The sequence below is a fragment of the Lepidochelys kempii genome, chromosome 14, assembly GCF_965140285.1.
Source record: "Lepidochelys kempii isolate rLepKem1 chromosome 14, rLepKem1.hap1, whole genome shotgun sequence".
Lineage (NCBI taxonomy): Eukaryota > Metazoa > Chordata > Testudines > Cheloniidae > Lepidochelys > Lepidochelys kempii.
Genome location: NC_136393.1, coordinates 19885624 through 19900637, shown reverse-complemented (window position 1 = coordinate 19900637; position 15014 = coordinate 19885624). Strand labels below are relative to the sequence as shown.

The window sequence follows — 15014 nt, the reverse complement described above, 5'->3', positions numbered from 1 at the left end:
AATGAGTCACACTATGATGTAAGCAGGAGATTCTTTAATTTTACTATATTTGAGACATGAAATTCCCCTCTAAAAGAACATCTTTCTTGTGTGTGCCATATGGAAACAAAATGCTTGTTTTAGAGAAATTTTCAAACCATTTGGGCAAATCATTTTGCCCAGGTGTGTGTTTCAGGTCACGCAGACAAATAAAACAACCTTACATACCCTATTCTGAAATGCTTAAGAGTAACAGTTCTCAAATTTGAATATGTGCTCTTGCAACAAGTATGACCTAGCCAGATATTCCCTGCTGAACTTGTTACCTGCAATTGTCAGAGATTTCTGGAAGGCAGAATTAGCAGCACATCCTCTCAGCTCTTAGACAAGTTTTTCTTAAATAGAAGTCATTAACAGGCTTCTCAACATCCTGGGCTGTTTCACCCATACATCCCCATTGACAGACAGGTTTCTCCCCCCTATATTGCTGTACAGGGTGGGCATAATATAAATTACATAACCAAATATGAAACAATTATCCCTACATCAAAAACTTGGCAGGACTAATCACCCATTCATCTTACTGGTTTAGCATTGTGAAGCTAAGCATGTTACCTATCTATGATTCCTTCAGTAGCTCATAGAAGAAAGGTCTCACACTAATTAAAGAGCAGTTTTGTTCTGACGAATGACTGTGAAAAGTGGTATCTGTTACATGCAAACCTTGAAGGCTAATGAAAACAGTGTGATTGCGCAATTGTATAATTGGGTTTCAGAATCTCCTGATAAATGAGCAGGAAAAACCCCAGCTTGGCTGTCACATTCCAGTTTGAATTTGCAGAGCTGTCAGGAGTCTCCTTTTACTGTACTTGTAAACAGTGCTCATGAATTATAGTCAGAGAGATCCAGTAAGCAATGGAAGCCCACAGTACCATTTATAGAGGGACTTTTCAGAGAAGTAGTAAGTTCTTGGCATCTTTTCAGGGATATAAGTTATGTTTACTAACATAAGATGGACTAGTCAATAATAATATAAAGGAAAATTTCATGTATACATACTATGAAACTAAATAAATGAAATGTGCACAATAAGGTAGGACTGTACAGTACAATGTAATATAGTCTGAGGCCTGACTCCGATTTCCCTTTAAATCCTGAAGTGAGGCCTTAGTAGCATGTAGCAGCCCTTCCAAAGCATCTCTACATTGATGCTGCTTTCCTTTGCCTCTTTCTCCTGCTGCCATAGGCCCTCAGTACTATATTTCCTTTAATCTGCACAGATTTCTACTTTTTGTATGGAGAGCCTCTATATTCCTCTGTTTATTTTATTTGCAAGATTAATCCTTTCTATGTTGGGCTATCTCTCACTCTCAGCTTTCTTTCTATCCTTTAACTGTTGCTGCCACAATGCACAAGTCAGTATCCTGGAACAGGGCCAGGTTCACCTTTACTCAAGAGCTAGCATTCACCCTTTTCCTAGAGCCTGTCCTAACATCTGGAGAAGAATACTCTGTCTCACATAATTTTAGTATGCAGGCCCCTTCTTCTCTCCATAATTTCAGCCATGTTAAGGCTTCATTGATTTAAAAATGGAGGATAACATTTTTGAGGTGCCTTTGTCTCCAGGTGCATCAAGTACCATAGAGGTTTGATAGATTTTTCTGGAGAGACAGTTGATCATGGCAAGGTCTCTTTATGCTGGGCTCCAATATCCTGTGCTCTGGAATGAGATGGCATTTCTCCTGAAGACTTGTCCTGTTGTTTAAAATATTGTACAAGAATACATTCCATAGGCTTGTTTTACTTTCTTTTGTGACCCAGGACAAGAAGAGCTTTTTTTCCGTTCCAGTGTAGATTTTAGCTGTTGCAAAACATGCCTAGTTTGTGCCTGCTCACTTGAGAAGATTAAATAATTTTAATAAATGGATTGTTTATGTAGAAATTCCATGACTGCCATTTACTCAGTATAGTGCTTGCTTGCTCACTGGATTTTGCAGACAGCACCTTTCTGGCTTATGCTGGTATTATTTGTCATTAACGTTAAGATTAGTTCTTGAAAGGAAAAGCTACACTATGCAGTCCCTGCTCCATTTGTAAAAAACTTTCAGCACATTTAGGCCAAAGAGCTATAGCTGCAATTCTGTGGAGGTAGAAAATGGGTGTGTGTGAACTGGTGTGTTTTGCTCATTGTGAGAATAAAATCTTTGCTCTTGATGGTCCAAATTCTATTCCAAAACCTGAAAACCTGCTTCACCTACAGCTTTGCGTTCTTTTTTTTTCTTACTTTGCCCAAAGTAGGAGAGAGGAGCATGCCCTTCCTTGCTCCAGTTCTATTCCACCGAGTGTTGTGGCTCAGGTTGGATTCCAAGTGCTTGAAGTGAAAAGGGCTTTTCTACTTTCAAATCTCAATTAAGAAGCCAAAAGCTACAGTGTGTGAAATACAGTAGGTTTTCCTGGCAGCTTCCTGCTTTAGTTCAGCTGTGTAAAGCCATGCCTCGTTTCAGCTCCCCAACCTGCTGCTCAGGGAATGATGGGATTCCTTTTAACCACCCTGCTTAATTTAACATCTGAGTTTTAAAAAAACAAAACAGAACTTGAAAATAAACCTATATACAGCACTCTGACAACGCAGTGGGAGGCTCATCCAGCTCCCTCTGTCCTGGCTTGGGAGAGGTGAAGACCATGGGTCATAACTTAGCCATACATTCTTATGTAGAATTCCCCATTAACTTGAGCAGGGAGTCTTGCACATAGACCACTGACATACATGGTCTCAAGTGAATCGCAGAACTAGGGCCCAGTCCATCAAACTGCTAAGTGCCCTCAACTACCATTGATTGCAATAGGTGAAGCGGGTGCTGAGCAAATGAGAGAGGCAGGGCCCTGAAGCTACTGGTCTTCTAAAAAAGAGTGGGATTTTGTGTAGAAGGGAAAGAGTCTGCTCTGTTTATAAAGTGTACACTATTGATATGGGGTCTACCTTGTCTCCTGAGTGGGAGGAGACACGCTGTGGCAATGACTGGATACCCGGGGGAGGCGGCACAGGAGTTAACTGTATCCTGTGCCTGGCCCTTACCTAGGTGTGCCAGAGAAAAGAGGGCACAGCTTCCCCCACGTCTTGGGCTCCTTGTGCCAAGGACAGGCACACCAGCAGTCCCTGTAGTTGGGGGGAGGGGTGTCTCTCCAAAGGAATGGGAAATGGTTAGCGCGCACACAAAAAGGGCCTTTCCCAACACCCCAGCTCAGCAGTCTCTAAAGAAACATAATGAACCTGTCAAACCGTTTTGAGCAATTGGGCGTTGTTTTTGTAAAGCAAGGACTTCCTTGAAAAAAAGCTTCTCACTTCTGAAGTCTGCAGATTCTGTGTTTAGTGTCCATGTGTAAATAGCCACATTTCATTTTATTTCACATTTCCAGCTGGGTGTGATAGTCTGTACTTCCTGTCCTAAATGGTTTAGTGTTGCTGTGTCCAGCTGCCACATTCTGCCCCAGAGCTAGCAGTGTTTGGGTGGTGAGTGACCTATACCCTACTTAGGTATTTTGTTGAGCACTTTGTAAATTGCTTTAGACTCTTTTGGGATGAAAGGTGCTATGTAAATTATGTATTAGTTACTACTATATTACTCTCAGGCACAGAAAGCATCAGAGTTCAATAAATACTAGCATTAGGGCTTGTGGTTACCATGTTGCTGAAATGGTGCTGCAGCAGCTTTCTCGATACTTTTTGCCGTGCAGGCTAAAGTGGAAGAATGAAAAAAGGTAATTAAAGCCATATGATTTTGAGGCACAGTTCGCTGGAGTGGGTTTGAGGTCTGAAGCAATGTGCCTGCAGATGTTTCCTTTCATCTGTCAGCTCAAGCAGGAGAAAGAATGAAGAGTTGTTCTTTAAAAAGTCAGAACCACAAACCTGACCCTCTGAGAAGTGGAGGAGCATGGAAGGAGGAGTAACACCGCTTTATTGATGCTCACAGAATCCAACATTTATTTCCCCAAAGGCAGTAATGATCCAGATTGTAGACATGACATTAGCACTGCTTGGATCCTTTTGTTAGCATTCTCACATCTCATGTGCTAAAGCAGGAATAGGGCAGTTCACTGCTTGAATGGGAGATCTCCAGGGAACACTTATATGCTATGAGAAGTCATGTTTGTAAGAGATTCTGTTAATGTCACTCTTCCTTGACTGCCCCTCAGTGATATGGGAAGCAGGAGATGCCCTCAGCTGGGTGAGAAGTAAAGCTGAGGTTCAGATAGTTTGTGGTCATTAAAGATCCTGCAGCAATTTTTTTCATTAGATTTTGACCAGGACAGTTGAACATTCTGCCTCCCGAATTCTTCCGGCTGTTTCATTGTACATATTATGCTTTACTTCTTTCCTGTACGATTTCGTAGTGGTGGTGTGTGTTGTTAAAGCCCTTAACACAGCTGCTGTGTTTCACTCAAAGGGAGGCTGCAGCAATCCTGGCTTATCCCTTACCTACATCATAGGGTATTGTCATGATTAATAAATTATTTATGAAGAGCTTAAAGATTTGTGAAATTAAAGACTATAGGAGGGCGAAGTATCACATCAGAAATGCTAAGGTTGGCATGTTTACCTAATGACATCACGATTCCACTTGAGTCTGTATCACTGCCTTGCAATTTTGTGCGTTGAACAAAAATACAAAGTTTCTGTCCAGACAGTAAAAAGGATTTGAAGGAAACACCTGTAACTATGGTTAATATGCCAGTTGCTTGATGAAAGGTGTATTGCATCAGACAAGCACATCATTATGCAAAATCCACAATTATTACTATTTTGTTAAATAGCATCCTCGTTCCAGTCTCTTAAAATGCATGTACTTAAAAAAAGCACTCACACATAGTCCTCTGCAGAGCTGACTTCAGTGCAAACCTATTCTGTGCTTAGCAGTTAGAATGAGCTGTTTGCCACCAGTCTGAACTGGTGACCATCCCCCCTGGGCTAGCTTGGAAAAGTTCTTGAACATGCCGGCTTTCACCCCATGAGCTGAGGATGAAAAGAGAGTCTGAAAGCTGCCAGTATTTCTCTCTGGAGCTACAAGGTTTTTGTTTCCAGGGGTTGGTAGGGGGGGTGCCTTGGGGGTTGATCCGGAACATGACCAGTTCGGGAAGGAAAGAACAAACCAGACTCTGAACGCAGAGATACAAGTAAAACTTTTTTTTTTTAAAGCTTTCTCTATTCTCTGGAAATAAGCTGTCTAGGCTCATGAGTTTCTAAACTAATGCAATAATTTTAGAAGGGTGGGGGGATGTATGCACAGATAGATTTCTCAACTCTTCTTTTATTAATTTTTAGATCAACAACTGGGCTTTTCTTCATTTCACCTGAATGAACTAATGCTGTCTCTCATCCCACAGGATCTGACAGGTGGAGCATTTGAAGAAAACTTGAACACACTAGATTTGAAAGAGGGACTGGATTATCATCATTTCAGCTGAACACTGAGGTACAGCACTGAAATTGGTGCTTTATATATCATGAGCGATGTGTATGTTAAAAACAAAACTGTGTCCAGAGAGGGTTAGGTTTTATAGTTAGTAATTTGAACTTCACCCAGTGTATTTCTTCTGATCATGTATTCTTTTCTAAAGGCAGGATAAAACTATACTTTTGATATCTATATTTACCAGTTGTTAATATGGCACATTACTGGCTTAGTAGTCAGTTTATAATTGTGATTCTTCCTGCTTATTATCACAAAAACGATAGTGAAATGTGCTATATTTGTTGCTAATTTTAAGTATACAAAATTTGTTACTGCTGCTTATACTCTTGGTGTAAGTAGCCCATCCAGTACTATCCATTAGATTACAGAGCAAGCTGCTACCATAAGGAAACATTACAGCCATATCAAACAAAATGTACACATCAGTTTAAATGTTCACAACAATGAAAGTGTTTAGAGACCTTGGTGACTCAGGTTCTGTCCAGAGTGGTCAGGGGCCCCACGCCATTCCCTGGAGTTGGTTAATCTCCTGCTACTGACAACAGCAGCTGTTGTTTCCTGAGGTAAAATCTTTGCATTACTGCTTTGTATCTATGTGAACTGCTAGTGCTGAGGGATTAAAGAGGCCCTAAATTATGGCATCCCTGTGATTCAGGCGTGTTAGGAGTATAGTGTATATGGGAACTGATATGGAAGCCAGAGGATAACGTATATAGATGCTCAGAGCTTTCACTCAGCCTCCTATTGTGTATGCTTAAAAATAGGTAGATTTTTGCTAACACAGAAGTAATGTTTTTCTTGCACTGAGTACCTCAAGTTATAACTTTGCTCAAGAACGAACTAAACCTCAGATCAGCTTCTGCTTTAGACTATCCCTCAAGTGAAAGATGCCACTTAGTGGTTTATTAGATGTGAATTAACATAATGAAGAGGTAATTTACCTTACCTAGTAATTCTGGGGGCCCAACTTGACACAGTAGACAGGTCTGGTTCTAATTGTGTAGCACTTAAAAAACCTTAAAGGGGTCTAAGCTTTATAAAGTAGGCCACCTAAAATCACTAATTATTTTGGAAAATCTCTACTCTGGTTAAGTAACAGATATTTTGGTTGCTAGTTACGCTACTTATTTAACCACATAATAAAGAGTTGTCTTAGTTACTGTTGTCCCTTTATCAGTATCTTTATCTTTTGTGTTCATCTTTCTTGTTTGTTGGGTGATTTTGACAGCCTGAGAATGGCATAGCATTGAGGGGCCGTACAGTAGATGCTATCTTTTGACTTTTTTTTCTCTGTCTGCATGATACTAGGCTGGACAAGAAGTGTTGCCTACCTATTTGAATGGTAGTTGGTCTGAGCTGGTGAAATGGCTCACAGTATCCAGAGCCATTCCCTATCAAGCTGTATGTTATACCATCAATATACTCAAATTTATTACAAAAATATACTAAGTTTAAATTCTAAAGAATTCCAGCAAGTGCTGTCACTCTGTTTAGTAAAAGGGTACTGCTGCCTTTGCTTCCTTGACCAGCTGTGCAGAATTAAATTATAAAATCTGTGTGGAGAAGAGTGCCTCCCCACCTCAAAAACCCCTGGTTAATAATGGCTCCTTTCAGAAAAGAGGCCTGTAACTTTGAGCCTGCGTCTCCATTTCCCTGCTACTTGCATGCATATCCTGTTTTGAATTGAATCACGTGCATCACTTCACTCTTGTTCCCAGGACCCCATTCCATGTATAGATTATCAATACTGAGACCACCATTTCATTGCCCTCCCCAGTTGCTGATCATGTTCTGTGCTTCTGGTAAATATTTCTGATTTCCCATTTACATGTAAAAGAGCCTGAAATTGCAGCTTTTGCCAACCAGCTAGAAGCGGAGGAAAAGGCTGTTATAAACTCACAGTGTTTATCCTTTGCTGCTCAGAATGTAGTATTTATATGAAAAAAGTGGCTGCAGCTTTCTTTCTAGAATAGCGCATAAACCGGTGGTGGTGGCCTCTCAGCTTTCTTTCTAGAATAGCGCATAAACCGGTGGTGGTGGCCTCTCAGACCAGGGGATTGGTAACTTAAACCCCTCGGGCCTAGATTTTAAAGAGATGGTGATCCCGTCGCTAGAATTTTGCATTGTCAGTTTCTCATAGAGAGATGAAATGGCTCAATTTTTATACTCATCCCACTGATATATAGGTGACTGCGCAAAAGATCTCCGTACCTGCATATTATTTAAAAGCATATTGGCTACTGAGCTCTTTTGAAAATCTGGCTCTAAGTGGCCATTTTAAAGCCAGCCTGCTTTAGTAGTGGCTTTGTTTTGATCTCACTCCAGTTAGCAGCATCCCTAACTATTATGCTGCAGCAGATTGGTGTCTATTCATTGAATTTCCATTGGGACCAGACTTGGTAATCTCAGCAAAGCTAACAATTGTGAGACCTATGGAGACCAAGTTTGTCACTCATATAGGTGGGTCCTGTTCAGGATTGGGTACTTTGTCCTATCATTTTCCATGTCATACCTGTTTTGTGGATTAATACAGGGTGTTGTGCTGCATGGCTGTGAAGCTAACCCCATTTCAGGAATATTACCTTTAAGATACAATGCTGAGGTTCATAGCACAGAGGGTATTTCTCATTTGAGTTTCATATGATTGTTTTTTGTATGTTGATTGAATATTTTTATACCACAATCTTTATAAAACTAAAGCTTCTGACAGTGTGGGGATTCCACTGGAGCTTTATTCATTTTGACCTTGAGCCACAGCTCACACTCCTACTTCGGAACGTACCCTATAGCAAATCTTCAAAAAAAAAATGTCCCATTCTAAGAATGGGAGTGCCAGGATGAGCATTGGTAATGAAACAGTAGTAGTATAGGTGGTTTGAGTCTACTTGGAAAGAAAAGGAACCATGTCAGGTTTATACAGCCACCTGCCAAACTGGGCCACAAAGTTATTCTTACAGTCAATCATCATCTTCAGCTGGTACAATTCAAACAGTGATTATACAACATAACAGCAGTTTCCAAACTTTTTGAGTTGCCCCCCTGGAATTAAAATTTTGTGTTACGGCCCCCCGATCCCCCAATCCAGACAAAAAGAGGTGAGTCAGGATATGGAGGTTCCATTCCCTCCTTGAGCCCTGCTATGCTTCGCTGAAGCCCAAGCTACGTCTCATGGCCGCTCGCCCTCTGGAACGGTCCTCTGGGGATTCACCCCACTGTTTGAAAACCTCTGTTCTACAAGCTACACAGCCACCTTCTATAAGGAGTGGCATTTGAGGTGTGAGCCATTCCTACACCTGTGAAGATAGGTCCTCAAGGGTAGTGGGCCATTTCTTTGCAGCGTGTATGTACTTGAGATCTAGCCCTAAGTCATTTTGGTATGAAGCTATTTTCTGGGCTTGTTCACTTGTGCAAAATTGAAAATCTTGCCACCTTAGCTTTTGGATATTTCTCCTTCCCTTCTGCTTCAGGAAGAAAACTATTTAATACACTTGTTGAAAATCATTCATATAATGAACTTCCCTTGTGACTCTAGAGACAGAATTGAATGGGTTTATATAGCATACTAAAAGAGCCTGTGCTATCCTGTTGTATGTCAGATAAGCTTAAAAATCAGTTTCCACACCCCCTCTGTGGGAGCAAAGCATCCTACAAATGCTTATCCTGTCACTCACTCTTACTTCACTATACAGTAGGGGTAGGTTTCCTCAATGTCAAATGCAGTTAAGTTATGGGTTTTTATAGTTGGCCTTTCTGGAGGAAAAAAAATAAGCTGTTGTATAATTTCTTATTAGGTGCCTCTTTATGGAGAATGACTGGTTGCAATTTTGGTTTTGAAAATGCGGAATGAATCGATTCACTCTGTACAGAGACTAATGTAGTTCATCACTTTCAGTGTCCTGTGCCTGCACTCAGAAGAACAATGGGGCTGTCTATTTTCAAGCGCTGTCACACCCGTTTCAAATTGCTAGTGGTATCATCATTTAACACTGGTCCTTTCTCATCCACTTTCAGGTCACTATGTTACCAACACTAGAATCATGGCTTGGTGAGACCTCAGTTCTTATTTTAATTACCTGTGCAGACACAGCTATACAGTTAATTTTTTAAAACACTGATTGTGCTGCATGTATACTGGAGATAAACAGTTGGTTTGCACCAATACTGAGAGTTTATTTTAGTATGTTGTAATGCTTGTTTTGTGGAATTAATTTTTGAACATTAAGTTAAAAACAAGCAGGTGTTAGTTTTTCATAAGAGCTGGCCAGGTTCTTGGATGTGTGAGCACTTATGTGGATGTTACGTTAATTGGAGAACTGCAGCTTGTCGCAACAAACAAGAGTTTTTTAAAATTGAACAAATGTTCAAAAAGAACCATTTCTGATATTCACAAAGTGAACAATAAATGTGGTTATTCTACCTGATAACCATGGCATCTCTGAATTTGGCTCTTCATGCTCATAAATTGGCATAATCTACTATAAATTGTTGTAATACATACATGAAGGGGGTGGAGTTTACATGAAACAACCAATAAAAAGGTTTACCTGTACTATCCTGTCAACTCTCAATGTAGCCTGCAATCACTGATCTATTTTAGAGGCCCAGGGGGCTGCTGAGGGCAAATGTGACTAGCTGATAACAGATGATTGATTTTTAAAAATCGCTAACAGTAAGGGCATTGGCTGAAGCACTGACCTATCACCTCTGTACTCCTCAGTTGGAAAAGTGAGGTTCTGCTTGATGTCTCTGGAACTCTAGCTTATAACACAAAGTCACCACTCATTTACACTATTCAACAGTCTCTGTTTATTTTAGGCTTTGACCTTACCCAGAACGAAGATTGTCTGCTTTTGCTTGCAGACAGTAAGTCAGGGCTGAAGGCAATAAAAGAACAGTTTATTGAGAGAGGTATTACCTGAAGGTAACGATGAAAGATTTAATTACCATTAAGTATTGCCACTCTGAATTGTTACATTATCTTAAATATTTGTCTTGACCACAAGCATTAGCCACAACTGTAAATGGTTAATACACCAGGACAAGCTCAATGATTTTAGAGGAGACACACTAATTCAGGTTTTATAAGGGGAATGCAAGACACTGGCATTCAAAAGCACCTCAATTATGACAACGATCATGAGGACAAACTGCCATCTTGTGGCTACAGATAACAAATTTAAGAACTGAAAACATAATGGACCTTTGTTGCCTTTATATTGTGGTCAGAGATACTGACAGATAAACAGGCTGCTTTTTCACTCTTTATGTTAATTTTGTTAATCATATTTTGTAGCTCAGTCTGAGACTCCACTTTATCAAGATGCCACAGTACAGATCACTTCCTCCTTCATGACGCAAGTGCCAGAGAGCTTCAGTTTTCAAAGCAACAGAGAACACTGACTGCTTTACTATGCTGCACTCTACATACAGGAAACAAAAAAAGAAGAACTTAGGGTACTCAGTTACTTTTAATCCAACTAATAACTGAATGCATGTTATCAATTAAAGGAAAATAGGACTTTGTTTTAAAAGTAAATTGCATTTTAACAGATGGTAAATATCACAACTGCTAGATTTAAAAGAAAAAACAGATGAATAATATTTTAAATGTTGATTCAACTGACACATGTTTTTCAAAAAGATAAATAAAGTTCAAGTGGCTTGTATTCAAATGTTATGCCTGGTTTTATCTAATCATGTTTGTATTTTTCCCTCTACTTTTATGAGGCGAGCTCTCAGAGAAAGGTAGAGTGTGCTGTGTATTTTCTCTCATACACCCCGCATCCCTACGGAAAAATGTTTGTGCCACTGGATTTAACTGCTGAGAAACTCCTCCACTGGTAATACACAGTAGGATTGCAAGTGGGATTGTCATTCTTTAATACTAGCTAGAACAAATAGAAGTTTTCAAGTAAACTGCAAGGCTATTTTTATTTCTGCAAGTGTTTAATTAGCATTGCTAGAAAACAGGAGGAGGAGGAGGAAGTAGTAAAGCACCAAATTCTGCCCTGTAACTTTACTGACTTTGATGGGATACTAAAGGAAAGATTCGCATTACAGTATTTGCAATAATTTTTCCCCAGACATATGTACACATTAGGTGCCTCGTATTATCAAAGGGGAGGGTTCACTTTTCTTTCCAATCTTTCATATGAGTCTCCAAGTGTTTAAAACTCACCTGGCTCTCAAGACAATTTTCTTATACCCTCTACATTTTGAAATGCTTAATCATAACATTTATGAAGCAAAGAGCAGTCAACACTGATAGTAAAACAAGATTCTTAATCTCCCAATTCATTAAAACACCAGCACTCACAAGTTTAGCTTTCACTTAAACAAGAGTGATTTACCAGATGAGAACGTTAAGAATTTTTCTTTATCTGTTCTGGTTGCTGTAGAAATTAACTAAATGTATATCAGGGGAGTAAGAATCACTTCAGCAGCTGGTTTTCTTGGCCCTTTTACTATCAATGTTTTCAGAACAAAACAAATAACTGGTTTTGTGACTTAATGTGTTACATGATAATTTCCTTTCGGAACCTGGCTTCTTACAGCTCAACACACTTGGGTTGCATCTCTACTTACAAACACCAGAGGCAGTTAAATCTTATCTGATGTTCCAGGGGTTGGCCACAACTCTTTTACCAGTATGAATACCTCCAAAACTGTGGGGGAAATGCTGCATTTTAAGTAAAAGATTAAGTATAAATTAACAGCAAATCCTTACTTCCCACAGTTTGCCCCATTTTAGCACATTTCTGTATCACAATCTTTCCCCCAGTCTGGGACGAAGGGATGGAATGACAAATGGGACAAAAGAATGTTACCCTTTCCCAAGTAGTGTTAATCTATTTTAAATCCATAGCTGAGAGCATCCTCCTGCTGACATTTTTCTTCTGAAGAAGAGTCAAGTATGTGAGGTGATGATGGATGACCAGGTAGCCATTTTACAGATTTTTGTTCTGGCTGCTGATCATGGAAGCGTTGAGTAGGCGCCAGCTTCTTCTGCTGATGAATGTGCTTCAGCAACGCTATTGAATCTACCTAAGAATGGATGATTTTAGATACTTTCAAGCACATGCATGGAACTTATAGGGAGAAGAATAAAAATGATGTTTTACTAAGCTAATTGATTCTACTAAGGAATACTTGAACTGCTCTTCTCACATCTGCCACAGGCCGTGCTTTTTCTTTTGGTGTTAGACTTTGGGAAAAACAAAAGAAGAATTACCCTAGAGCCATCTGTACTCGAGATTAAGACCAGCCATGTGTCCTCACAGAAGATGCATTATGGGTAGTATCTGAGAATGAAGATTTTGAAAACAAGTAGTTTAAGTATGCAAGACAAATCAGATTCCTGAAAGGGGTATGGTAGTCTGGAAAGATTGAGAGCCTGCTCACTGCTCTGACCTTGCAATACTGAAGTGACAGAATTTTGTCTCCAGTCTCACACAGGTAAAAGAGGTGGAGAACCTGCAAGTCTTAAAAACCTAGCTGTCTGCAATGAGATGCAGCAGACAGCTCTGGTGTAGGAAATCCTGCCAGTTGGGAAAATGAAGTGGAGACCTCTCTGGAAGCTGAACTAGGTCTGGGTATCCCAGCATTCTTGGTGCACCCTGATCTTCTCAATAGTTGAAGGTGGGAGAGGAGAGATTTGACTATCTATGAGCTAGAGTCTAGTCCCAACAATTTTGGTCCGCTTCCCTGATCACAGAATCATACAATATCAGGGTTGGAAGGGACCTCAGGAAGTCATCTAGTCCAACCCCCTGCTCAAGGCAGGACCAATCCCCAATTTTTGTCCCAGATCCTAAATGGCCCCCTCAAGGATTGAACTCACAATCCTAGGTTTAGCAGGCCAATGCTCAAACCACTGAGCTATCCCTCCCTTCTGATGAGCCACCTCACCTTTATATTTTGGCTGGATTACTTTTGTTCAGAACCATTACCTATACTTCTCCAAGTATACGTCCCAATGGGTATTCCACCCTATTTGAGAATCTCACTGGAATATGCAGGTAAATTTCTGCTAGACCTTCCAGAAAGACTACAATAGTCCTGAAATTTGTTTTCTTCATCAGGCTGTTCATACTCTTGCCAATACCTTTCTTCAATGATGATGGAAGAGAGCCCTGGAGGTGCCTTAAGGGACAAACTCTAGTGCTTTTGGTGTGGTTTGTTTCTCATCTCTTGAAGCTGCAGCGCCTGGAGCTCCAGATAATATTCATCTTACACTATCACCTCTGTGAACCAGATTGAAATCTGATGCCTGCAACACAGGATATCCTAACCTGGGTCCTATTTTTGAAGGGAAGCAGGCCCTATCTCAGTCACTGTGTTCAAACGGGAAGAAAGGTTTGGATTTTATAGGACTCTGAGCCCAGGTGTTTCTCCTGGAACAGGAAGAATCTCTACTCTGGTACTTTTGCTGTGAGTAGGGCTGAAATGAGATTCTGCCCCCTGTCTGTGTCTGATCCCACAGGAGTAGAAAGTTAATACTTTGTTCATATAATCGGTTACCATCTTATCAAGCTTCTCCATTAATGGGATTCCAACTAAGACTTTTGAGATACAGATAAATTTTACACTTGTCAGGGCTTAAGTCAGAGTTAGGGCCAGGACAACTGAGAGTCCATGCATCATCTTTTTATGAATGCAGCAGCTACTGGTCTTTCTTTAGGTATCAGTCTGAGTTCTTTGTTCTGAAGGTAGAGGTTTTTAGTTCATCACAGCAGGACACTGTAGCATTAGCAAGCATGTGCTTGCTAGTGACAGTAGGGCTGCTGAAGTGGCTGTGAAATCTGTTTTAAGAATGGCATCTCTCTTTGTGCCTGCAGGGTCCTTTAGTAAGTAAACTCCCTCTGCAGGAATTACCTGTTGCATCAAGTTTAGACAGTGAAGAGTTTGGCTTTGGGTGACTGTAGAATTTCAGGACCTGCCACCTGAACCATTTTCCATGCCTTCCTAACAATTTGCATAAAGAAAGAAGGGGGAGGACAAGTGTATTTAATATTTGTCCTTGGTATTAGTTAGCCTGCTTATCCTGGTGGCCAACATCTTCCTCCTCATTGTCTTGCATATCTGGAGGAAAAGAACCTCTCTCATGCTTCTCTGGCTTAGAGGCACGGTGATCAAAACAGAGTTCTCCTCCTGTGGAGAATGAGCTGTACTCAAAACTGCGCTGGCTTCATGCTGCATACTTCTGCAAATCAGGCCCACCATGTGTATATTAAACTGAGTAAGGAAATTCTTTCCTAAGGTTACATGTTGTCACTTCTCAGGAGTACTTTATTTATTATTAGGGTTTAGAATGTAACTTTCCTGAATCTTTCAATACCGTTTCTATCCTAAATGCAGAATCAATGTATAGGAAGTCACATAAGTCATGGAATTTTAGTTTTGCTATTAAATTTGAAGGGGAAATTCTTACCATTCTTTTCCACAAAACACAGACACACACACTGTACACACAGGCATCTGTGCTACATTATTTCATGCTTGCATTGTCTCAGTAAGTTGAGCTTTGCACCAGAAGTCTGGAATGTTTTCAAGGAATGGGATTGG

At 40.3% G+C, this 15014-nt stretch overlaps 2 protein-coding genes across 10 annotated transcripts in view; one reads left to right on the top strand and one right to left on the bottom strand.

Moving 5' to 3' along the window:
• QTGAL (queuosine-tRNA galactosyltransferase) overlaps positions 1–11117 on the top strand; it is a 296108-nt gene extending 284991 nt beyond the window's left edge. For 3 of the 4 annotated variants that reach the window (XM_073311998.1, XM_073311995.2, XM_073311993.2), the window contains 2 exons: positions 5362–5450; positions 10744–11117. In XM_073311998.1, coding sequence (XP_073168099.1) covers positions 5362–5442 — 81 coding nt within the window. In that variant the 3' untranslated portion in view covers positions 5443–5450; positions 10744–11117. Of the gene's footprint in view, positions 1–5361; positions 5451–9461; positions 9496–10743 lie in introns of all 4 variants that reach the window. The other variant, XM_073311994.2, reaches the window with a different exon arrangement.
• The window catches only part of TBCD (tubulin folding cofactor D), a 252394-nt gene continuing 247612 nt past the window's right edge, over positions 10233–15014 (bottom strand). For 4 of the 6 annotated variants that reach the window (XM_073311984.2, XM_073311989.2, XM_073311987.2 and 1 more), the window contains exons 40-41: positions 12278–12494; positions 10233–10870 (exon numbers count right to left, since the gene is read on the bottom strand). In XM_073311984.2, coding sequence (XP_073168085.1) covers positions 12294–12494 — 201 coding nt within the window. In that variant the 3' untranslated portion in view covers positions 10233–10870; positions 12278–12293. Of the gene's footprint in view, positions 10871–12277; positions 12495–12681; positions 12752–15014 lie in introns of all 6 variants that reach the window. The other 2 variants (XM_078848698.1, XM_073311991.2) reach the window with 2 other exon arrangements.